Source organism: Macaca thibetana, chromosome 7, assembly GCF_024542745.1.
Source record: "Macaca thibetana thibetana isolate TM-01 chromosome 7, ASM2454274v1, whole genome shotgun sequence".
In the NCBI taxonomy this organism is placed as follows: domain Eukaryota; kingdom Metazoa; phylum Chordata; class Mammalia; order Primates; family Cercopithecidae; genus Macaca; species Macaca thibetana.
The window spans coordinates 30,432,582-30,458,116 of NC_065584.1; the positions used below are offsets into that span (position 1 = coordinate 30,432,582).

The following is a 25,535-nucleotide window of genomic DNA, read 5'->3' on the forward strand; positions in this document are numbered from 1 at the left end:
CTCACATGAAACATTAGAGCAGTGCCTAGCACACTGCAATGGCTCAATAAAGTTAAGTGTAATTTTCCTTGTTGTACCTAGTACATTCGATGTTGTTTACGGGATGACGTAACAGATGGCTGACTCCCCACACCTCCCCGCAAAGGGAAGCTCCTTGACAACAGAGCCCTTGGCTGTGTTTGCTGATTATTTCCTCTGCTGTGCTGGATAGGGTTGAGTGCTTTACAAATATTTGCAGAAGAAAGGAAAGATCGGCAGTGGGTTGGGGTAGGACTCATTTGGCCCCCATGATGTCAAACCCAGAGTGTTTTGGCTGGAGGAGATCTTACAAATCATCTAACTTAAGCCCTCCTTCCACAGAGGGACAAAAGGAGCATTTCCCTGGTCTAGTCCCAGAGGGCTGAGCAGCCCTTGCCCACCTCTGTCTCCCCCTAGGGCTTTGCTCAAAGACTGTCATGGCAAATCTCAGACTGGGGCATCTGTTTCTGTTTTGATTTTTTAAAAAATGTGGTGCATCTCATATTTGAGTGTTGTGGAGCAAATACATTCACCACAACTGGGTGAAGCTGCAGGATCCAGTTCAACCCTGAGTTACTGCTGCAATTCTCGTCTCTGTGGCAACAAGTCCCCACTGAGTCTTCAGCCAGCAAGGCTGGGCAATGGCTCAGCTCAGCTCCTGCAGGGCCCCTGGGCTAAGATGCCGGCAGGCAGGCAGCATGGTTCTCCCTCCAGCCTCTCCCCTGACTGCTTCCTCCGTAGGAGTCTGGAGGGGGCAGGGAGGAGCAGAGGGAGGTGAAGCAGCCATAGGGATACAGCAGCAGAGGCCCCAACCCCAGAGTCAGCTCCAGCTAGAGCTGGGTTGAAGGCTGCCAGTGGGGAGGTGCCCACCAGCAGGAGCAGCCTATTGGGGCCACCCACCCCACCTCCTGCTGCTGCCAGGATGGGCTCTGATCAACCAAAGCTCTGCAGCCAGTCCCACTCAGATCCAACCAGCTGTTGACAATTTATTACTGTCTAGACAGAGCCAGCCTTCACTGAACACTTGCTCTGGGCCAGCCCCGAGCTAGGCGCTGAAGAGGCAGGGATCCATAACATATGGCCTGTCCTCAGCAAGCACACAGTCAGGTGGAGGAGACCCAAGTGGTGTGAAAGCAGCCAGAATAAACGACAAGTGGTGCGTGGCCAGGCAGGAAAAGCAAGATGCAGACGGCACATGGAGAATGCTGCCTCCTGCATGTCTCTGTTTCCTCTAGAAGGATGCACAAGAAACTGTTGCCAGTGCTTGTCTTCCAGGCGGGGAACTAGGTGGCGAGGAAGCAGGGTGAGCAAGCCTTACCTTTCACTCTGTTCTCTTTATTGCTTTTTTTTTTTTCCCCCCCGAGATGGAGTTTCACTCTTTTGCCCAGGCTGGAGTGAAGTGGCAGGATCTCAGCTCACTGCAACCTCCACTCCCCCGTTTCAAGCGATTCTCCTGCCTCAGCCTCCTGAGTAGCTGGGACTACAGGCGTGCACCACCACGCGCGGCTAATTTTTGTAATTTTAGTAGAGACGGGGTTTCACTATGTTGGCCAGGCTGGTCTCTAACTCCTGACCTCAGGTGATCCACCCACCTCGGCCTCCCAAAGAGCTGGGATTACAGGCATGAGCCACCACACCCAGCGTCTTTACTGCTTTTTGAATTTGGTACTATATGCATACCTAACTGTTTCGAACAAAACAACGAAACCAAACTGAAAAGCAGCATCACCAGGTAAATGTTGTAATAAGGATGTAGGCTTCTCAGTGCTGGACACCCAGAGAGGAGGAGTGGATAGCTCTGACACTCAGGGGCTCTCTCTCCTCTCAGGAGCTCAGCGCTCCATGTGCCAGGTAGAGGAGTGTGTGTGTGTGTGTGTGTGTGTGTGTGTGTGTGCGCGCGTGCCTGTCTGCCTCTGTAGCTATGTGTTTGGGATGTGTAGAGCTACTGGGCTGAACAGTTTCCTTCCAAAATGCATGTCCACGTGGAATCACAGAATGTGACCTTGTTTGGAAGTAGGGTCTTTGCAGATGTAATTAGTTAAAATGAGGTCATACATGATGAGGGTGGCCCCTGAATCCAACAACTGCTGTCCTTAGACGAAGCCATGAGAAGACAAAGGGAGAGACTGGCGTGAGGCAGCTACAAGCCAAGGAATGCCAAGAACTGCTGACAACCCCCAGGAGCTAGGAAGAGGCGAGTAAGGATCCTCCCCTAGGTCCTGCAGAGGGAGCATGGCCCTGCTGACCCCTTGATTTCAGACTTCTGGCCTCTAGGACTGGAAGAGAATAACTTTCTGTGGTTCTCTTCTGTGGTAATTTGTTGCAGAGTCCTAGGAAGCCAATACAGTGGGTCTATGAATTGGTGCTTGTGTGTTTTGAGGTGTGTGTGTCCATGTGTTTGTGTGTGTATCTGAGTATGTTTTGAGGGGTATTTGGTTGTGCTTGGGAATGTGTTTGTGATTATAATCTGGGTTTTAGATGCTTGCGTTTTGGGTTGCATGCATATTTATGTGTTCATAGGTGTGCATATTGAGTTGTATACGCTTGTGTGTTTTGGGGCTTGTGTGAATGTATGTGATTTTAGCCAATGATCTCTAGGGTCTCCCTTAGCTGTGTCTGCCCTGGGGCCCCGCTGCAGGCAGCACGTAGAAGGGATGCTGGGCAATGGCAGCGCGGATGGAATGAACTCAAGGCCAGGTGGGAGCAGCATCCTGTCTGGTCTAGGACCACCTGGGAGAGGACACGGGCATCTCAACTGTCCCCATCGCACCTGCCCTGTCAGTACAATGATCTCAGCCTCGGGATTGGGGGTCCAGTAGGAGCCATGTCCTGGGGGCCCAGCCCCAGGGGCCTTCTTGGAAGCCTTCAGCAGGGGAGAGACCCCCTCACCCCCAGAGACACACTACCTCCTCTCCTCTTTGGTGTTAGTTTACGGGAAAGTGAACGCACACCCTTGAAACATTACAGCAATGGGTCTCACACTTTGGTGGGTCACAACCAGCAGCAGGGCTTGTTACACCACAGATCGCTGGGCTCCACCCCGGGGTTTCTGCTACAGCAGGTCTCGGGTAGCGCCTGAGAATGTGTATCTCCAACAAGTCCCTGAAGGATGCTGATACCGCCGGGCCAGGGACCTCACATTGAGAGTCACTATCCTAGACCACAGAACAGGAGAGGGAGGCTCCTCTTCAGCCTCCTCATTCGACCCCCAAGACTTTGGTGTGGGCAACCTCGAGTTTGAGGACAGGCCCTGGGAAAGTCAGGCTCAAGCCGATTCTTTCAGTCTCACTGCCTCTGCCAGCTGCCCACCCATCACTCACAAAATAATTTATTCAGCAAATTACGGTCCAGACTCTGTTCCCTGAACTCGAGGTGCCTACAGGCAAGACACAAGGCTCTAGTGGGTACACAGATCCCTAAGGAGACCATAACAAGACCACATAGCTGTACTCTGGAGCTCTGTTCAAGGAGTACTGGGAGCACAGCGGAGGAGCTCCTGCCTCAGAACTGGAGAATCCCGGAAGGCTGCCTGGAGGTGCCAGCCGAGGCAGCTCTTAAAATATGGATACCTTCTCTTTGCTGTGGATGTGACCACAGAACACTTCCCACTTGGTTTTCTCTCGGCTACCTTGCTCTTAGCCAGCCTACTGGGAACATTTTATGAACGCTTTATTAAACTGTCACCAAAAAAAAAACAAAAAAAAACAACAAAAAACAAAAACAGCACTAGATCAATTGAACTGAGTACTTATTACCCTTATTACCTGCCAGGGGCTGTGCTAAGACTCTGGAAGCACAAGAGCACCTCTATCCTCACATCACCACCAAGATGGGAACCACTGTTCTTAGTGAGATTTGAACCTAGCCAGTTGGCCTCAAGGCATCACATTCCTAGCCTGAGGACACGTGGGCCTCCTACCCTGTGGAGAACAGGGCAGAACGGTCCAGGAGGAGACCTTGGCACGCATAAAAGCCAGCCGAGAGGCAGATGGGGAGCGGGGGCAGGACAAGATGTGAGCCTAGTTCAGGTCCCCTGGATGGAAATGCACCACCCCTCAGGGGCAGCAGAGCCGGGACGGGGACCAGGTTGAAGCCTGTTTCTGGGCTCTGGCACCATCTGTTTAAATAGGGCTGGAGTCACATTGGCTGCCTCGTGTGCTCTCTGAGTACAGCTGGTCCAGTGATGGGTGGGAGGCAGATAGCAGAGGATGTGGGTCTGGCTCACAGGGCCTCACAGGGCCTGGGGGCCATGAGGGGCCTGAGAATCCCTGCTACACTAGTGGGAGCTCTCTATTCACAGGTTTGTTTGTGATGAAGGTTAGCCCTGCAGGGAGGCTGTGCTGAGAGGCTGAGGGGTGGTGGCCGGCACAACCTCCATGACTCACGGTGGCCCCACATCTTAGCTCCCTAGCAGTCTCCATGTGGCTCTGGGGATCACCATAGCCTCCTTAACTAAAGTACAAGCTCCAGGGCAGGAGCCAGCCTCCTCTGACCTTGCTCCTGCCCTTTGGGTAGGGGATCAGGAAAGCCACAATGATCCAGGCTGAATGAGGACTTGAATGGTGACCTGAAGCCAGATGATGGAAAAAGAGAAAGTGAACTGCAGCTGCAGCAAGAGGTATTTCAGTTAGACACAAGGAAGCACTGCCCTGGGAGACTGAAGGGAGTACTAGCTATTTCTGGGGGAAGAGAGGGATCCCTCCTTCTGTCTGCGACAATCTGCCTCTCTGGAAAAAGTACAGTGGGGATTTCTCTCTCCTCGTCCCTCACCAGCTCCTCCATCATCTCTCACCTACATTTTAGTCTCCTCTCTCCTTTCCTGCCTGCCTCCACTTCTGCCTTCATTGCCTGAGTGGGCCTGGCTTGTCACAGTGTCGCTGGAAGCCTTTGAGCAGGGACACAGTTCAGCCAGCGTTCACTGAGTCCCACACCTGCTGGAGGTGAAGGAGCCCAGGCCCTGCCCAGAGCACTTCCAGCCAGGTAGAGACACAAGACAGGAAAACCAGTGCCTACACCCAAGGCAGAGTAAGAGCCACACGCTGAGAAAGGAACAAGCCAAGTTGTAGGGCTCAGAGACCACAGCTCCAGGGGTCAGGGAAGGCCTCGGAGAGGTGGCATTTGGAGGGTGGGTGAGATATCTATACTGACAGAAACCAGTGGGATCAAGGATAGTCCGGGCAGAGGGACAAATGAGAGGAAGAGGGAAACAGACAGCGGACTGTTCCAGAAATGACAGGCAGACTAGCTTGGCTGAAGAAGTGGGGTGAGAAGGGTCTGGTGAGATAACAGGCAAGTTGGGACCAGATCATGAGGCCCTGAATCTCAGTTGAATGATTTGCACTTGATTGTATAGGCAGTGGGGAGCTATTGAAGGTCTCGGAGAAAGGGCATGACGTTATCTGGGCTGGGACTAGAAGAGCTTCTAGATTTTGCTCCTATCCCAGGATCTCATGAAAGGCACTTGGCCTTGATTCTGAGCCCCCGGGCCTCTCAGGAATCCCCAAGGGGAGCAAACAATCTGTGTGTCTCAAATGTTGCCTTTCCAGTGAGGTCTGTCCTGACCATCCTATTTAATAACGCAGCTCCTCTGGCACTGCTGATTGCTTTCCCTTTCCTTCTCTGTGTTTTTCCCCCCATTGCATTTATCTCCTTCTAACATACATCATCCATAATTCGCTGTTTATTATCTGCTCCATTTGAATGAAAGCCCCCTGAGGGCAGGGTCATGTCTGTTTTACTTGCTGCTGCCTAGTCCAGTACCTGGAATCCCAATAGATTCGTTCATTTTTCAAGTGGATAAAGAGAAAAATACCATCTTGCAGGAACCAGCATGCTCTGATTTGCCCCCTTCCTGTCCCTTCACTGCTGGCTTCCTGGGCTTGGCAGCACTGAGCCTCCAAGTGGAAAAATCTCTGAGAACACCAGGCAGAGCTGCGCTGCTTCCCTCCCGCACTTCCCACCCTTGCCAGGAGTCTGGAAACATTTGAACTGTTTCCTGCTTCTGCCAAAACCACCACTATTTTCCTTTATCTCAGCGTGGAGGCCAGGCGAGGACAATTTCCCCACCTAAGGAAAGATGGAAGTCAGGACTGAAACAGCTCCACTCGGCAACCTGGAGAACAACTTTGACGGTCTGATCAGAATCGCTGCAAATTCCCAAGTGCCCACTCCATGCATGCAGTGGCTCTGGGCAGTTTGCACCATTTTGCCGTCACCCCGACTCTACGAAGCGGGTGTTATCCTCCCCATTTCACAGATGGGAAAATAGAGAAGTTCATTGACACGGTTGAGGTCTCTCCACCAGATGAGGAGGCTGGTCTCAAATGCTGTTCTGTCCTGCCCCAGCCCAGGGCTTGTTCCTCCATAGTGTGTGGCCTCTCTTCCACCACAGGGGCTGAGATGCAGGATGGAGCTAGCTGAGTTCTCTGTCCAAGATGCCAGATCATAGGCAGTCTCTGCTGGCCTCAGGCTTCCCACTTGAGCCATGGGAGCCAAGGTTTTGGCCACAGCCCCACGATGAATGAGGACCATGATGTCAAGTCTGCTGCCTGGCCTGAACTCATCAGAGAGTACACATTATAACTGCGGTCACTGTCTGTCTGGGCAATGGCCAAATGTCCTCTCTTGACCCTGATGTGGACCAAGGCTGGAGCCCAAAATAGGGCTCACTGCATTTGCAGACCCAGTGGATCCAAGGGAAACTATCCCTAGCCTTGTGTGTGGATCCAGGGCCCCATATCCAGGTCTGCTCCTGGCCAGGCTATGGTTGGGGAGGTAGAAGAGCTTGGATCAAACCCCCAGATGTTGGCTGTAGGTGACTGCACTTCCATTCGTTAGGGACTCAGTTCACCCACCCTGAGGATAGAAACCCTCTCCCAACAAACATTACTGATTCCTTATTACATGCAAGGCAAACAATATCTGTCTCTGCCTTCAAGCCCTTAAAGTGAAGTTAGAGCATAGTCATTAACTAGGCAATGGGGAGCCACGGATGGTTGTAGAGCCAGGGACTTGGATGTCTGCACTGTGCCTTAGGGAAGTTGACCAGGCAGCAGACTATGGCTGGGAGAGAACAGACTTTTGCAATGATCAGATCTAATGTGTTAAGCACTTACTGGGTGCTAGATGTTGTTTCAAGCACTTTACAGATATTACCATAGTTAATCTTCACCCTAGCGTACTATTGTTAACCCCATTTTACAGATGAAGAGACAGAAATACATAGAGATGACGAGGCTAGTAGGTGATTGAGCTGGGATGTGAACCCATCTGGCTCCACCGCTGCCTCTTCTAGTAATCTTTTTTTTTTTTTTTTTTTTTTTTTTGAGATGGAGTCTCCCTCTGTCGCCCAGGCTGGAGTGCAGTGGCGCGATCTCCACTCACTGCAAGCTCCCCCTCCCAGCGATCTCTGCTCACTGCAAGCTCCGCCTCCCGGGTTCACGCCATTCTCCTGCCTCAGCTTCTCAAGTAGCTGGGACTATAGGCGCCCACCACCGCGCCCGGCTAATTTTTTGTATTTTTAGTAGAGACGGGGTTTCACTGTGTTAGCCAGGATGGTCTTGATCTCCTGACCTCGTGATCTGCCCGCCTCGGCCTCCCAAAGTGCTGGGATTACAGGCATGAGCCACCACGCCCGGCCCCTCTTCTAGTAATCTTGAACAACTGTCTGGCATAGGGCTGGGGCCTGGGAATGGCCAGAGGAACAGAAGTGACACACTGCCTGTAGCTAAGGTTCCCTGCGCTGGAGGGCTCTCCCAAGAAAGGACTAGGAAATTATAAAGGGGACGTAAAGAACTATATCTAAGATTACTTTTGTCAAAAACAGCAACAATCACGATGTTCTTGGCCAACACCCCATGCAGGATAATATCTTCTTTCATGTAAGAGAGATTTGAGACACTCTCAAATAGAGAAGTCTTATCACAGTTAGAGCTTCCTCTGGAAAGCTTCCCAGACTCTCTAATCCTTCCTCAAAGATTTATTTATTAATGTATTTACTTACTTAAATAAGGAAGAAAGCCTCACTTAGATGCTAACCTAGCTTCAATACCTTCTAGCTTGGAATGTCCAGCCACTGTCAATGTTCCTTTTGCAAAGGGGGAAGGAGTTGCTGGAGGTAACTGGGAAGGTGGAAGGAGAGGAAGAGGAGCGTGGGGCACAGGCTGGACTGAGGGGCAAAGGGAGGCCAATGAGCCCAGGAAGGGCTGTCCAAAGCCAAAGGGCTTCCCGCGCTGTTTTGACAAGATTACACCTGATTCCTCTGAGATGTTCAACCACAACATTGGAAACTACACTATTGATATAAGTAATGCTTGAGAAGTAAAAAGAGATTGCGGTTGGATTCTACCTCTAAGATCCCCAGCTCTAGTAGTCTATGAAGATACCATCTGTCTTAATCCTTTCCTAGAGGAAAAAGTGTCAAGAGTCAGGGAACTCTTGGAAGAGCCATGCCTGGCCGGATTCTGGGCTTGCCCCAAACCAGAGTCAGCTGGGCAAGAACCACCGGGGGCCCAGCTAGCAGCTCAGCCCCAGGGGAATTTCTAGGGGACAGAGGACATCCTAACCAAAACCAGAGCATCTTCCGCCCCTTCCCAGGCCTCATGGGCAGGGTCACCTGGGACAGCGCCCTTCGGAATGGGGTTAGGCCGTTCCTGCCCCTCTCTTGGCAGGTTGTGGGTTTAGGAGGGCTTAGGGAGGGCCTTTGCCCAAGTGCTGGCTGGAGAGCTGCAGGCCATGGGGCGGCCAGGATGGCCACATTTCCTAGGCTCAAGGTGGGGAGCTGGTGCTAGGGCTTAGCCCTGATGGGTGATGGGATGATGCCAGGGGCACCTACCTGGAACAGCAGCTGAGGTTTGGGGCTCAGGCCCCCCGTGGCCCCTGGGCTGTTATAGGACCTTCCCTCCTCTTGATCAGTCCCCAGGAAAAGGTGCTTCTGAGTGGCTCAGCCGTGTCCCCGCTTGATTCCTGACCCTGAGGGAGGCTCCTCCAAGGATCTATGGCACAGGGACAACAGAACCCTTTCAGGGCAGGCGGGCGTGCATCCCAGTCCTCCCTGGCCTCCTTGCAGCTCCTCCCCAAGCCCAAGCTGGCCAAGCCCCTCCCAGCTCCAATGTGCTTGTCAGTATCTCCCACAAGGCCTGCCTTGGGGAGCTCCAATGGGGTGAGGGGTACTCCGGAAGCATCCATGACCCCCAGCCTGCCCCAGTTCCAAATCCAGGCCAGCCAGTGCCCAAGCCTGGGTGGGTGAGCTAGGGGCTACCATTCAACCCAGCAGAGCATGAGCTGTGAGGAGGGGGCCATGGGGAGAGCATTGCACTGGGAGCCCAGGCACCAGCTGTCACTTCCCCTGCTAAGCTAGAGCACCCCATTTTCCCTTGCTGGTGTGGGGGTGTTCAGCCTAGATGCACAGACAACGCCAGCAGGGCTGAGCTGGGGGAGGTCAAAGGGGTCATAGACATCACCCACTTCAGAATCATCTGCGGGAGGAGGGGGAGGCCTTGCTGAAACGCAGGTGGAAGGGCTCTGCCTTGACCCACTGAACCTGAATCTCCAGGAAGGTGTTTGGGAACCTACATTTTAACAAGTTCCCCACATGGGTACCCATGAAGTAAGACTCAGTGGACGATACACTGGGAAAGGGCAGACAAGTCCAAGGATGATTTTATAATCCACATAAAGGGATCATTGGTCCGTTTCCTGAAAGCAGCATCACAGGAGCCTGGTCTCTGCAGTCAGGCTAGCCAGGGAGCCCCAGCAGCTTGCTAAACCCTCTCTAGCTCTCATTTTCCTCACGGACAAAATAAAGATTGGCGGTGATCTCTTGGGCCCGCCCACATCTGAAATTGTGAATGCAATAAGAAGTGAACCACTGAGAAACGAATTTAAAAACAAAGCTCAGGGTGAGACATTTTAACTGGTATTCTCCCCCTTATAATTTGTTTCTTCTTAAATATTCTTGTTTTGTTTTGTTTGAGATGGGGTCTCACTCTGTTGCCCAGGCTGGTCTTCAATGCCTGGGCTCAAATGGTCCTCCTGCCTCCTCCTCCTAGGTAGTTAGGATTACAGGCACATGCCACCCTGCCCGGCTTTAAGTATGCTTTTTAAATTCTGAAAATAACATGCTTAGGGGAAAAAAATCAAACCATTCAAAATAATACACAATGAAAACGAAATCTAGGCTGGGTATGGTGGCTCACACCTGTAATCCTGGCACTTTGGGAGGCCAAGGTGGGAGGTTCACTTGAGCCTGCAAGTTAGAGACCAGCCTTGGAAACACGGCAAAAACCCAGTTCCACAAAAAGTACAAAAAAAAAAAAACCAAATTAGCTGGGTGTGGTGATGTCCGCCTGTAGTCCCAGCTACTCGGGAAGCTGAGGTGGGAGGATTGCTTAAACCCAGCAGGTCGAGGCTGCAGTGAGTCATGATAGCACCACTGCACCCCAGCATGTGTGACAGAGCAAGACCCTATCTCCAAAAACAAAAAAAAGAAAGAAAGGAAAAAGAAACATGGCATGGATGGATGAAGGGACATCTCAGACCTATATCCCACTCTCCAACATAAATATCGTCATTTCCTAAATTTTCCTGAGAAGTTTTTCCAGAAATATGAACATACATACACACACACACAGACACACACACGTCTATCTATGCCTGCATCTTTATTTTAAACCCAACCAGGAACATATTCCCTGTACTTACATTTGCTTTGCTAATTAACATACATCACACATCTCTGCATACCACACAGACAGATTCCTCCATTCTTTTAATAGCTCCTAGTGTTCCACTGAACCAATGCACTACAATTTCTGTGAATCTGTCCTTGTTGATTGATATTTAGGTTATTTCTACATTTTTTGCTGCACAAGCAAAGCTGTAATGAACATCTTTGTTTTTTCTTGTTTGTTTTGAGACAGCATCATACTCTGTAATGAATATCTTTGTTTTTTCTTGTTTGTTTGTTTTGAGACAGCGTCATACTCTGTTGCCCAGGCTGGAGTGCAGTGGTACAACCCCAGCTCACTGCAGCCTCAACTTCCTGGGCTCAAGCGATCCTTCTACCTCCGCCTCTCAAGTAGCTGGAACCACAGGCACCCACCACCATGCCCGGCTAATTTTTTTTTTTTTTTTAATGGAGTTTCACTCTTGTTCCTCAGGCTGGAGTGCAATGGCGCGATCTCAGCTCACTGCCACCTCTGCCTCCAGGTTCAAGCGATTCTCCTGCCTCAGCTTCCCAAGTAGCTGGGATTACAGGGATGCGCCACCAAGCCCGGCTAATTTTGTATTTTCAGTAGAGACGGGGTTTCTCCATGTTGGTCACGCTGCTCTAGAACTCCCAACCTCAGGTGATCCGCTCGCCTCGACCTCCCAAAGTGCTGGGATTACAGGCATGAGCCACCGCACCCAGCCTAAATTTTTTTTTTAAATTTTTGTAGAGATGAAGTCTCACTTTGTTGCCTAGGCTGGTCTTAAACTCCTGGGCTCAGGTGATCTGCCTGCCTCAGCCTCCCAAAGTGCTGGGATTACAGCCGTGAGCCATCTCGCCCAGCCTACCTCTTTGACTCTATATCTTTGTGCACATGTATGATGCCAGCTAGAGGATATCCCTGGGTCAAAACTTACGTGAACCTAACATTCTGACAGATATTGCCAAATTGTCCTCCAATGAGGGTGAACCAGTTTTCTCTGCCCCAGCAACTCATGAGTGCCTGTTTTTCTCCACCCTCACACAGTGTGCATGATCAGATTGTTGGATTTTTACAGTGAGTTTAAAAATGGTATCTTGTTTCAATTTGTAATTCAGTTGTCAAAAAAGACAGACATGTTTTCATGTTTATTGACTGATCGGCCTTTGCACTTATTTTTCTGTGACTTGTCTGCATCCATCCTTTCTAATTTCTTATTGATTTTTTTTTTTAAGAAGTTTTTCTAAATTAAGGCAACTGACTTCTTGTCATGTGTATTGCAAATTGTCATTCATCTCTTTTTTACTTTATTTATGGCATCCTTGGGACTTGCTTAAAAAGCCTTTCCCATTTGAGAATCATGAAAGTATTTGCCCATATTTTCCACTTGTATTCTTGAAGGTTTCTTTTTTTTCTTTTTTTTTCTAAAGTTCAGCTTTTTATTGAACACGTTATAAAAGAGATTTAGTCAAAAAGACCAAAGGCCATGTCATCATCAGAGTCCTCGGATTCTTCTTTCTTTGCTTCTACTTTCTTCTCCTCAGCTGGAGCAGCAGCAGTGGAGGGGGCAGGACCTCCTGCCAGTGCAGCACCAGCTGCTGGAGCAGGTCCACCGGCCCCTACATTGCAGATGAGGCTCCCAATGTTGACATTGGCCAGGGCCTTTGCAAACAAGCCAGGCCTAAAAGGTTCAACATTTACACCGGCTGCTTTAATGAGGGCCTTGATCTTATACTCCGTGACAGACACCTCATCGTCGTGCAGAATGAGGGCCGAGTAGATGCAGGCGAGCTCGGAGACGGAGGCCACAGCGCGGGCAAGTGTGGGGCTGGCGCTGCCGGACGCAGTGCTAGTCACCGGGTGAAGTGAGGGCCTCACCCCAACGCGGCCTTAACTTCCTCGGAAGGACGGAGCACCTTCGCGGCAGGAAAGGGACTTGAAGGTTTCTTTCTCCTTTTCTTCTTCTTCTCCTTCCTCCTGTTGTTGTTGTTGTTGTTTTTCCTCCTCCTCGTCCTCCTCCTCCTCTTCCTCTTCTTCCTCCTCTTCCTCCTCTTCTTCCTCCTCCTTCGTCTTTGTCTTATTCTTTTTTGAGGCAGGGCCTCACTCTGTTGCCCAGGCTAGAGTACTTATGTGACACAATCATAGCTCACTGCAGCCTTGAACTCCTGGACTCAAGTGATTCTCCTGCCTCAGCCTCCCAAGTAGCTGCGACTGCAGGCACGCACCACCACACCTGGCTTTCTTCTTTCTTTTTAAAATATATTTGCCACTTCCAGAATTTATTTTGATGCAGGGATTGTGGTAGGGCTCAACTTTATTATTTTTTTCAAGGGGCTACACAGTTGTCCCAAAGTCATGTTTGAATAATCCATTTCCTGCTCCCCTACCCAACAATCCTCCCTCTAAATTCAAAGTTCCAATTTGACTATGAAGGAGGATGGATACAAAGAGCATAAACTCAGAGTCGAGTGCTTGGTTCAAATTTCCACTCTACTGGACCTGGGATAAGCTGCCTACCCTTTCTGTGCCTCAGGTTCCTCATCTAAAAATGGAGATAACAATAACGCCATCTGCATGGAGTTATTGTGAGGATTAAATGAGTTATTACAGGTAAGGGGTGTAGAAAGATGCAGCTAATATATGCTGCCCACAAGAGGTTCAACCTTAGATGTAAAGGCTCACATAAGTGGATCGTGAAAGGATGGAAAAAGTCATTCCATGCACATGGTAACCAAAAGAGAGCAAGGATGGCAGTATTTGTATCCGTCAAAAGCTGCCACAAAAGACAAAGGAGGCTATTACATAATGATAAAGGGTCAATTCACCAGGAAGATATAACAATTACAAATACATATGCACCTAACAGCAGAGCACCCAAATATATGAAGCAATATTGACAAAACTGAAGGGAGAAATAGACAACACTGCAATAATAATTGGAGATTTCAGTACTCCTTTCAATAATGGATAGAACAACCAGACAGAAGATCAATAAGAAAATGGAGAACTAGGCAGGACACGGTGGCTCACACCTGTAATCCCAGCACTGTGGGAGGCTGAGGCAGGTGGATCACCTGAGGTCGGGAGTTCAAGACCAGCCTGACCAACATGGAGAAACCCCATCTCTACTAAAAATACAAAATTAGCCAGGTGTGGTGGCGCATGCCTGTAATCCCAGCTACTCGGGAGGCTGAGGCAGGAGAATCACTTGAACCCAAGAGGTGGAGGTTGCGGTAAGCTGAGATCGTGCCATTGCACTCCAGTCTGGGAAATAAGAGCGAAACAAGAAAGAAATAAAAAGAGAAAGAGAGAAAGAGAGAGAGAGAGAGAGAGAGAGAAAGACAGAAAGAGAGGAAGGAAGGAAGGAAGGAAGGAAGGAAGGAAGGAAGGAAGGAAGGAAGGAAGGAAGGAAAAAGAAAAAGAAAGAAAGAAAGAAGGAAGGAAGGAAGGAAGGAAAGAAGGAAAGAAAGAAAGAAAGAGAAAGAGAAAGAAAGGAAGGAAGGAAGGAAGGAAGGAGAGAAGAGAAAATGGAGAACTTGAACAACACTATAGACCAATTGGACCTAACAGACATATGCAAAATACTCCTACAAACAGCAGCAGAATATACATTATCTCAAGCACATACGGAACATTCTCCAGGACAGATCACCCCTTAGGCTACAGGTAAAGAACAGGACAGCGGCCACTACTATATGGTGGTGTTTACTATTATTATTATTGCATATTAAGTGTGCTTTGTTTATCAATCTGGGAAGCAGTTCCATCATTTGACAAATGTCTACTACTATGTGTCAGGCCCTGTTCCAAGTGCCAGGGAACCAAGAATGAAGTAGTCTTAAGAGCTGCTCCTGCCACCTCTGGTTAGACTTAGTACTGGTTATTTTAGCACTTTTTCTGATATTTTAAATTTCTTCCATTATATTTAAAAAGTTAAAGTCTGTTTATATACAGACAAGCTATATATTTTTGTTTCTAATAGTTATTACCAATCATGTTGTTATATTCTTTTATTATTTGTAATTTTTTTTCAGTTGACAATCTTGTTCCTTTTTCTCCAGGTCATCAATCTTATCGTCTACAATTTTGATACATTTAGCACTTTTTTAACTTATATTTTCAAAATTTGTGTTGGCTTGTACTCCTAGAGTAGTATTAAAGAATTACAGTCATGGGGGTCATTCTTTCCTTGTGTGTTTATGTCTGAATACACACACACACACACAAGCACACACAGGCATACACAAAATCATGTTAAGCAATATCCATCTATTCCTATGACATAGGAGTTAAAATCAGAGACATGTTGAATTTTATCGAATGAATTTTAGACATTTTTAGCACTTATGAAGTTGCTTGTATGATTTTTTATTTCTTTCGAGCTATTAGTTTGTTCAATTACATTAACAGTTTTTCTACTATGGAATCTACATTTCTGGAATATAGCCCCACTTGCTTGTGGTATGTTCATTTTTGTAACATAATGCTGTGTGAGTCCATTTGTTGCTATTTATGAATTTTGCACTACTATTCATAAGATTGTTCAGTCATTTTTCTCCTTTTGTGCTGTCTTTGACAAGATTTGGTATCCATGCTGTTCGTACTTCATAGAATAATTTAGAATCTCTCCTTCTCTGTGATTTGGTGTAGTTGGTGCAGTTTAAATAACATTGGCATTATCTGTGCCTTGGAGATTTGATAGAAACTAGAAGTAATCTGAACCTTAATTTTCTTGGAGGAGAATTTTATGAAAACTCAGTTTCTTCAGTGATTATTGGTCTGTTGGGATTTTCTACCTCTCCTGATGTCAAAATGATGATTTACATTTTCCCAGAAAATCATCAGTTTCAGCTGGTTTTCAAGTGGATTTACATATGGCCAAACACAGTACCAATAATGATAATAATAATAATAATAACAATAATTCTTTCTATTTTCTCTGTATTAGCGGCTATTTCCCCATTTTAATGTTCAATTTTGTATATTTGCCTCAATCCTCTCCTAACCCCCATTAGATTATCTCATCTCTAAAAAATCATAAAATGACACATGATTTTTCCCCCAGGACTCTATTTACTATGTACACAACTCAGAAATAGAACAGCTGAAATCAGAGAAGGGGATGAGAGGGCAGCCGAGGCACAGCTTGATACAAAGTCAGTCAACAAACATTTCAGACGTGCAAAGAGCCGGCACAGGTATTCCCTGGCTTTAAGCCCCCACGGCTGCTTTTCCCAACTCCCCCACCCCAGTGAAACCTGCCAGTTCCCCGAGTCCTTCACACCCAGCTATCACCTCCTCTTGGACCCTTTCCTGACTCCCCAGGGAGATGTCGGCACCTTTCCATAGACATCTTAGATTACTTTTCTTCAACTTCGAACAATTCATTTAAACCAATTGAATTAACAAATGTAAACATTCTGTCATTTTTGCTTCAGCTATTCTTTGTTAAATGAAGTGTTACTGACAGGTTAGAAGCCCTTCCTTTTCCTCTTTCAGTCTCAGCTCCTACTCTCTCCAAAGCACTACAAGCATCAGCTTGGTAGGCATTGCAAGAGAAATTAGTAAATCCATAAATCATAGCTAGTACTGTTTTGTGATTTTTATGAAAATTAAATTTTCAGCCAGGCACAGTGGCTCACACCTGTAATCCCAGCATGTTTGGAGGCCCACGTGGGTGGATCACTTGAGCCCAGGAATTTGAGACCAGGCTGGGAAACGTAGCAAAAACCCATCTCTACAAAAATACAAAAAAAAAAAAAAAAATTAGCCGGGTGTGGTGGTGTGCACCTACAGTCCCAGCTACTCGGGAGGCTGAGGTGGAAGGATCGCTTGAGGCTGAGAGGTGGAGGCAGCAATGAGTCAAGATCGCACCACTCCACTCTGGGCAACAGAGTAAGACCCTGTCTCAAAAAAAAAAAAAAGAAAGAAAATTAAAGTTTCACTAATGGTATTATTTTGAAATTTCCTTTCTTTGCAACACTGTTTTTGAAATTTATTCATGTTAATACAGAATGTATCCATATGTGTATGTACATATATATCAGCTTTGCTAAGGTATAATTTATACAAAATAAAATTCCCCAATTACACATAGTTTAACTGCTGCATAGTATCACAGTTTTTTTTTGTTTGTTTGTTTTTTGAGACGGAGTCGCGCTCTGTCGCCCAGGCTGGAATGCAGTGGCCGGATCTCAGCTCACTGCAAGCTCCGCCTGCCGGGTTTACGCCATTCTCCTGCCTCAGCCTCCCGAGTAGCTGGGACTACAGGCGCCCGCCACCTGGCCCGGCTAGTTTTTTGTATTTTTTAGTAGAGACGGGGTTTCACCATGTTAGCCAGGATGGTCTCGATCTCCTGACCTCGTGATCCGCCCGTCTCGGCCTCCCAAAGTGCTGGGATTACAGGCGTGAGCCACCGCGCCCGGCCACAGTATCACAGTTTTATTCATTATTCTATTATTGCAGATATTGAGGTTGAGGTCTCTCTTTTTTTTTTTTCTGTTTGGTTGCCCATGCTGTAGTGCAGTGGCGTGATCATGGCTCACTGAAACCTCAAACTCCTGGGCTCAAGCAATCCTCCCACCTCAGCCTCCCAAGTAGCTGGGTCTACAGGTATACACCACCCCACCTGGCTAATTTTTTTTTAGTAGATACAGGGTCTTGCTATGTTGCCAGGGCTGGTCTTAAACTCCTGGGCTCAAGCAATCCTCCCACCTGGGCCTCCCAAAGTGCTGGGATTACAGGTGTGAGCCACAGAGTCCAGCCAAGACCTCTTCTTTTTGCATTTCAAGCATTGCTGCCCTAGATACCCTTAGAGCTGTTTCCTTGAACACATGTGTGAGTTTCTCTAGGTAATGTATACCTAGATGTGAAACCATTGGTCATAAAGCATATACACATTCAGCTTTACTAGCATTCTTGCCAGAATGTCTCACGGAGCTTTGTATTGCTATTTTCACAGAATGTTATGATGTTTTTCAAGCTATTGTCATTAAGCCATTTCCTTGTTTACCCATCCCCTTCCCCATGAATTGCTGAAGGGTCTCTGTGTGACTGGCACTCAAGGAACACTAGAAAAGTGAAAGGATGAGCTCACTCTCTAGCAGAAGAGAGAGACAATGTGTTAAGGGCATTCAAGGCTGTTAAGATCTCATCTGGCTGAGATCCAGGGAGGGCTTCATCAAGGAGGTAGCATTTGAATTGGGCTTTGAAGGGCAGGAAGATGAACAGATGAGGATAGAGATAAGGACCAGGACTGGGATGGGGAGAGGCAGTGGCTCAGACAGTCCAGGGCATGTTTGATTTGCCACAGCAATGGTTCTTAGCCGAGCTGGGGTGAGATGGGGCAGAAAAGCCAGGCATGTGTGTTTCGTAAAAACTTCAAGGGCATCTGACACATCTCCCCTCCCCACACACAAATAACCCCTGAGTGGGAGCAGAGCATGTGGGAAGGGAGCCTCACTGGAAAAGGAAGGTTGGGCTTAGTCCAAGATGAGCCTTCAATGGCAGCCTCTGGGTCAGAGCTGGGTTCAAAGGTCACTCCCAGGGGAAGTGGGCAGAGTCACGGGGACACCAGGACCTGGGATAGGACTGAGTCGGAAAGCCTGCCCTTCCCACTCACTTCCCCTCCTCTGTCCCTGTCTCTGGGAACAGATCACGGCTGTGATGGTCTGGGTTCCCTCCCCAGCCACACAAGAGGGCACTGGGACTGGGGCTCCTTCTGCTCCTCCACTTGGTAGCTCTGTGATCCAGGCCAGGGGCTTCCTGTCCCTTCCTCCCTGGCTGCTCCATGCAGCACAAGCTGTATGCATGTGCCTGGGCCAGGGCCCCAAGGAGCCCCTCCATGGAGTGTGAGGCCTGGGCCTGGCTAGGCCAAGTCCCCTTCCTTTGCCTTGGCTCAGCCCCTTGGAATCTAGGTGGGGGCCGGGTGGGAATCCTAGCCTTCCACCTTCCCTGCTCCCGAGACACGAGATGTCCTTCAGCAGAACCTGGTTCTGGGCTCCCTGCCCAGAGTGGAGGGGAAGGGGAGAAATGCACGACCTTCTCTTCCAAGTCCTTTTGTCTCAAGCAACTTCAGCAAAACCACCAGCCCCAGCAGTAAGAGGTGAGCTCAGGATGTGTCAGCTGTGCTTGGGAGGACAGCGCACAGATGGCTCCCCTGGACACAGGCTGGCCACGGCCCCAGTTTGGGTTCTGCTGCTTTGGTGTGTGAGTGTGGTTGTGGCTGTCACAACCTGTCAAGCCACAGCTTTCGAATCTACTGAGCGGGTGACTCAGATTTGCTTTCTCTCCTAAGGCGTGGAGAGGATTAAGGAGTAATGACAGGGAATGTGAGGCCGCTGAGTGGCTCCAGGGCCTCAAGCCAGGCTCATCGTTCAGGCTGTTGTTCTGCTGCCTGAGAAGGTCTCCCCAAGCCAGGCCTAGCTGACACTCCTGGGCACATGAGGCCCCAGCCAAGGAGGGGTCCCTGGTCCAGCAACAGCTTGTTCATTGTATGGAAGGACACTCCCTGCCCACACCACACAGACAGACAGACACACACACACACACACACACACACACACACACACACACACCCCTTTGGTTCTAAGAAGATTCCCCCTCTGCCAGGTCCTCAGGGATGTGAGAAGCCTTTTTGTTTTTTTTGTTTTGTTTTGTTTTGTTTTTTGAGACAGGGTCTTGCTCTGTCATCTGGGCTGGAGTGCAGTGGTGCGATCAGAGCTCACTGCAGCCTCAACCTCCTGGCCTCAAGTTATCCTCCCACCTCAGCCTCCTGAGTAGCTGGGACTACAGGCCTGGCTAATTTTTTCACTTGTTTGTAAAGACAGGGTCTTTCTATATTGCCCAGGCTCGTCTTGAACTGCTGGGCTCAAGCAATGCTCCCTCCTAGGCCTCCCAAAGTCTGGGATTATAGGCATGAGCCACCATGCATGGCCTGAAGCCTTTTTGAAGGAGACAGTTCAGTTTTAACAGTGCCTGGAGCAGTCGACATTGTTGGACATTGTTTGGTGTCATCGGAAAAGCATGGTCTGGCTGGGCATGTTGGCTCACTCCTGTAATCCCAGCACTTTGGGAGGCTGAGATGGGCGGATCACCTGAGGTCAGGAGTTCGAGACCAGCCTGGCCAACATGGTGAAACCCTGTCTCTACCAAAAATACAAAGAAATTAGCCGGATGTGTTGGTGCACACCTGTAATCCCAGCTACTCGGGAGGCTGAGACAGGAGAATCGCTTGAACCTGGGAGGCAGAGGTTGCAGTGAGCCGAGATAGTGCCACTGCACTCCAGAGTGGGCAACAGAATGAGACTCTGTTTCAGAAAAAAACAACAACCAAAAAAACATGGTTGCCATCCCAGAGGTCCCTGGACAGCTGGCCACTCAGCAGGCAGAGGGATGAACAAATGAAAAGAAGGGGACTCCTGGTTACCAAGCACCATGCTGGGCACCTTTCCGCTTCCTCCCATTCATCCTCCCAATGGCTCTGTGTGGAGGGAATTGCTTCACCATGTTGCAAATGGAAGACTCACGGAAGTGAAGTGAGCAGGTAATGAAACAGGTGGGAATGCAGCTTCCAAGTGCTCCCCCAGGCAGTGAGTCCATATGTGACAGGTCCTCTGTGCTTCCATGCCCCCCCATCAAAGCAGGATTGATTTCCCCACAGGGCCCTGTGTCTATGTTCCATTGCCCTCTGTAGCGTTTCTAGCCTATGGCCAAATCACTGCCACTCAGACACCTCAAGGCAATGAGGCCTCAACACCCAAAACCCAACAGACAGCCAGTATCCCAGCGGACCACGCACAGCTTCATCTTGCCCACCTATCTCTCCAAAGACCTTAGGGTCACTTTCTCTTCTGCCGCGACTCCATGACCTGAGGCCAGCATGCCCCTGGCTGGGCACAACTCTGAGAAGACCCAGCCAGAGTGAGGAGAAGGCTTCTGTCTTCAGGACCTTGCTTGGCCAGGCCACTTAGTAATGGGAGGGGACAGTTTGGTTTCCTGTTGGAAGCCGGCCTGGTCTTTCTGCCTCTGATCCTCTAAGGACACCAGAGGCCCTGGCTTGGCAGGAATGAAGGTCTACAGGCACAGGGCTGGGCATGACTCACTCACCGCCAGCCTAGCTCTTCCCATCTCATCTTCAGGGTGCTCGTGTCAAACGGCAGAGTGGAAGGCTGTGAAAAGCAGAAGGTGGGAGCCCAGGACACTTGGGTCCTAGTCCCGCCTTTCTAAGCAGATCTAGGCTTTGGTTTCCCTTTGGGAAGCATTCCTAATGACTAGAAGGAGGGAGGAGGTGACAATGAGGCACCCCTTCCCCGCCCACTCTGCCTCTGCATGTCTCAGCACCAGTCCCAGGGGTGCTGGCAAGGAATGTGGCAGCTTGAGTACATATCCTGCCCTAGAAACACAGAACATGGAGTACTGGCCACACGTTGTTCTTCTTAAGAGCCACCCTCGGTTGGGCCTGAGCAATGCAGACAGATCTAGAGCAAGGACACACCATACTTCATGAGCTGCCCACATTCTCATCTCAGCTCCTGCTGTAACCCTACCTTGCAGGAGTTGCACCAGCCAACTCATGGGCAAGAATGTGGAGTTCCATTTACACCACCCATGCTGATGTGTAAGCTGTGAAAACCACTGCTCTCCCACGAGAGGAAAGAAGAGTGAGCATCGGGGCCCCACCTCAGGCAAAACAGGGCACTAAAAGCTGCTGATCTCACTGGAAGCTGAGCACTTCCGCTGAGCACTTTCATCACAGCCTTTCCCAGTGTGAGCCTGCCCGTGGCGAGCACCACGTGGGTTCCTGCAAACTGGACGCTCTGTGCAAACAGCTCCCAGCACTTTATGCCCATTATCTTTATGGTTCTTCCACCCGCCGCTCCCCGGGAAGAATCAGAGCAGAGTTCGTGGGATTTGAGAGTCGAGGCAGTGGAGAAGGTACAGGCCTGTAGGAAGCTCCACTGTGCCACTAGACACCCTCATTTTACAGGGGTGAACATCCTGTTAAATATGTTAAATGTAATGGGCAGCTGGGGATAGGGGAAGGAAACTCCTCAAGACCCCAAGCACTACTTGAAGTGGGCTGGGGAGGGCTGACCTGCCTTCCCAGCCTAGAAGGGTGCTCTAGGCTGGCCACAGAGGGAGAGGGCATCCTCTGAAGGAGAAACAACCATGTTTCCGCCATTGAGGCAGGAAACAGATGGCTTCCACCTAGACCAGAGACTCCAGGAATAATACTTCCCATCGTAACAAACACTTGACAAGTTTCCAAAGCCCTCCCACCCGTCTGGAGAAGGTGTTTTCATGTCTAGCTATCAGGTAGAGAAGTTGAGGGCAGAGTGCCAGCCAATAGAGGCGCTTGGTCCAGGCTCTCTGCTCTTTAAGTCTGGTTCTCACCAGGGGGCCTCTCTGAGGCCTGACCCTTTCTCTGCTAGCTGGGAGGGACACATATTGTGTAGTTTCCCTCCAGTATGGTAGGCCCTCTCCTCTCTGGCACTATACAGTCATCCCACAAGCAGCTGGCTCCCATCTGGTTTACTGGGAACCCCATTCCTTCCCACAGGGTCACCCCAGCAGCTCCTGGTGGTCATCATGCAACCCAAGGCTCCTGTGAAGCCAGCAGGGGCCAGCTTCAGGGGTGCTGTGCTCAGAGGGTATCTGAAAAGGAGCAATTCATGAGCCAGGCACATGGCAACTCCTTTCTCTTGGGGCAAACAGGTGCTGGCCCAAACCCCCCATCCGGAGATGCTGTCAGGGAGATAACTGAAGTCCCTCTACCTGTGGATCCCCACTCCCCAGCCAGCTATGCTCACAGCTGCTGGCACTTGGGCAGGAGGGATGCCTGTTTTTGGCTCCGACAGGCCTACAGAAATTGTGTACCCCTGTGGGGGCATGATGGGAAGGTAACCAAGGGACTTCATTTCCCCTCTTCAAGCTGCTTCTTTCCCAAGAAACTAAAAAACATATCTTGAAGGAGAAAATGCCGGTGCTGTCCCCTGTCATCGACCTCCACACCCGTCAGGAGGCCCTTCGCAGCCTCAGCTTCTCAGTGCTGGGACTGTGGGGTGCAAAGAGAAGACAGGAAGAGGCCCCTCCAGTCTGCCCTTTGGTGGCTGGGGAGTCAGGAGACCTGCATGTAGGTAAGAGACCTGCAGAACTCACTCCACCCTCCATGTCTCAGTTTCCTCATCTGGCTCCAGCTCTAAAATGTCACTCTCTCCTTGCCTCAGTTTCCCTCCAGGGAAAGTCATCTGTCCCAGGGAGAAGAAAAAGGTGAATTCACTTCTAAGGGGAAAGTTCACTTCTGAGGGCAGTAGATGGAATGTAGCCCATTTCTCCCAGGGACAGGGGCCAGAGAGAGAACGAGGATGAGGTGATCACAGAGGGTGGTGCTAAGAGATGGACCCTTCTTGAAGGAAACCACGTCTTCCTGGAGTGCTGCAGGCTGTTGAAAGAGAAAGTTCATCTCCTTGTCCCCCTCAGCACGGGCATTCTCCTCAAAGCCAACTCTCATTCTTTCCTTGAACCCAGAAGAACAGCACAGGCTCACACCCCCTCTGCTCAGATGAGTGTTTTTCATGAGCAATTTTCTCCTGTCCCAGACAATCTAATTCCTGCTTACACCCATGATACCCTGGAGCCCCATGCAGAAGTTGCAACTCCTGGCATTCTCAGGAATGAGGAAATGTGGTGCTGGGGTGGGGGGAGGCCCCAGGGTCTAGAGAGGAAGAAGGGCCCCTGCCCCTCCAGAGAGCATTCGGTGAAGGCAGTGCCTGGGAGGCCAGCTCTGTAGGGCCTGCTCAGTGACCTTGGTCAAGCCACAACACCCCTGGGCCTCAGTTTCCCCAAGGCCTTCATCCAAACACAATGTTTCTCTCTCAAGGCCAGGGCGAGTAGGGAGGCAAGAGCCTTTCTTTGGAAGCACATGGGGAAAGGGTGGCATTGTTCCCCTGGGGGACCAGGAGCCCAGCCAGCCCGGCAGCAGCGCAGCAGTGACGTTGTCATAACCCATAACGGCGGAGCAGACTGCCCCCTCCCGTCCCAGCCCAGAGAGTGGGCGGCAGAGCCCCGGGGAATCCCTGGGTGGGGGAGAGGGTAGCCCAGAGCGGTAACTCCCACCTGGCTGTCAGGCAGGAGGCCGGGGACCCCGCAAGCAAACCTCCTACCAACCTCCATCCCCCCACCCAGTGAAGACCGGTCTACTAACGCCACGCCCTCCCGGGTGGGCGGCTCAGGCCACCCTTTCCTGGGTACAAGCTAGAGACAGCCAGCGTGGCAAGGGATTGTGGCGCAGTCTCCCCTACCCCCATCCCTCCCAATGCAAGGTCTCAGAAAGCACAGAAACAAGCAATCCTTCCCCGCCCCCTCCCCGTGCGGGACCTGGATCCTGCGCCCCTTCTTCCCGGCCCGACCAGCCCGGGTCACTGCACCCGCGTCGCGTGCTCACCACATCTGCGTCCTCAGCACCGCGGCCCCAGCCCCAGGCGCGGCGCTCAGGCCGCCAGGCTGCGGTGACAAGCTCCACGCTCCCCACCTGGGAGGAGACTGCCAGCGGGTCCTCCTCTTCGCCGGCCGGGCGAAGCCAGCCCCACTTGGCAAGGGAGTGTCAGCAAATTCCCTTCTGCATCACCACGAGAGAGGCATCCCGGCTCCTCCCAAGCAGGGGCCAACCTTGGCCCCGCCCCAAGGCTCCTCTGACCTGCGGGGGAACCCGGGCTGGCGGATCCTACGCGAAGACCCAGGCTCCGCCTCAGAGACCCTGTAGCTACCAGGAACCATCTGCAAATTACCATCTTAAACGCACAAGGCTGCCGGTCCCTGGTTCCAGCTTGCTTCAGCTCCCCTGATGCACTGGGCCTGGGCAGCTCCTTTGCCACCTCCCCTCGCCCTCCCTGAGGCCTGTCCCCTTTCCCAGTCTCCTTAGTCCCATCAGCCAGAAGCAAGAAAAGCCACCCCACTCCCACAAAGGTAGCCCTCTGCCCCGCCCAAGGACCCGGTCCTGGCACCAGCCCAGTGGCTGGTACCCAGCTGCTACCCAGACTCCTTCTTCCCCAACAAAGGAGCCATCTACAGTTGGCCACAGCCCCACCCGGGAGGCCCAAGGGAGTGGGCTGGGTCATTTCCAGTTTGCGGTGGGCCACACTCCTGCAGGTCTCAGAGTTTCATCAAAGTCCTGACCACTCTGCTATGTAGACACTGGTTTTGACCCTGAGGACAGGTGCCAGCGTTTGCAACCCCCAAAGATCAGTGTGCAAAACAAGGGGCAGTAGTAAACAGCCTCTCCCTCCCAGGCAGGAGCCTAGGCACATTAATGTCATAGACATTATCTGCACTCGCAGTACCAGATAATGGGAGACAGCTAGTGGGAGAGGAGCCACTGCCCAGCGCTCTCTGAAAGTGACGCCCTTTCACCAGTTAGCGCTGTTAGCAATATGATAAGAAGGCCACAGAGGAAGCCGTGTGAACACAAGGTCATGAGGTGCCAGAGGATGGGCTCAAAGTCTGGTTATGCTTTCATGGGTTGATTTCCCCATAACCATCAGCAGAGCACCCCCTTCCACACAACCCTGCCAGACTGGCACACCCTGGTCATCTCCCTCTTCCTCTGACCCCCTGGTTCTCATGACCCAGCCACCCCAGGAAGACCCAAGGGTGAGCCACATAGACACATTCCGTCAAAGTCTATCCATTATGCAGTCACTCACCCACTCATTCCATTTTTTTTTTTCTTCGAGACAGAGTCTCGTTCTGTCGCCCAGGCTGGAGTACAGTGGCTCGATCTCGGCTCACTGCAAGCTCCGCCTCCCAGGTTCACGCCATTCTCCTGCCTCA

The 25,535-nt window shown here is 50.5% G+C and overlaps 2 protein-coding genes across 6 annotated transcripts in view; both read right to left on the reverse strand.

Moving 5' to 3' along the window:
• The window catches only part of TMEM63C (transmembrane protein 63C), a 143,933-nt gene that overhangs the window by 52,696 nt on the left and 65,702 nt on the right, over nt 1–25,535 (reverse strand). For 3 of the 5 annotated variants that reach the window (XM_050798702.1, XM_050798697.1, XM_050798700.1), the window contains exon 2: nt 8,852–9,011. The exons of 1 other annotated variant lie outside the window; for it this stretch is intronic. The gene's annotated coding sequence lies outside the window, so the exon portion shown is untranslated. Of the gene's footprint in view, nt 1–8,851; nt 9,012–24,150; nt 24,420–25,535 lie in introns of those variants that run through there. One more of the 5 variants, XM_050798698.1, reaches the window with a different exon arrangement.
• On the reverse strand, nt 12,122–20,513 carry LOC126959124 (60S acidic ribosomal protein P1-like). The gene is made up of 2 exons (XM_050798072.1): nt 20,480–20,513; nt 12,122–12,595 (listed from the first exon to the last, which is right to left on the reverse strand). The coding sequence occupies exons 1-2, from the start codon at nt 20,511–20,513 to the stop codon at nt 12,171–12,173; spliced, it is 459 nt and encodes a 152-aa protein (XP_050654029.1). The 3' UTR covers nt 12,122–12,170.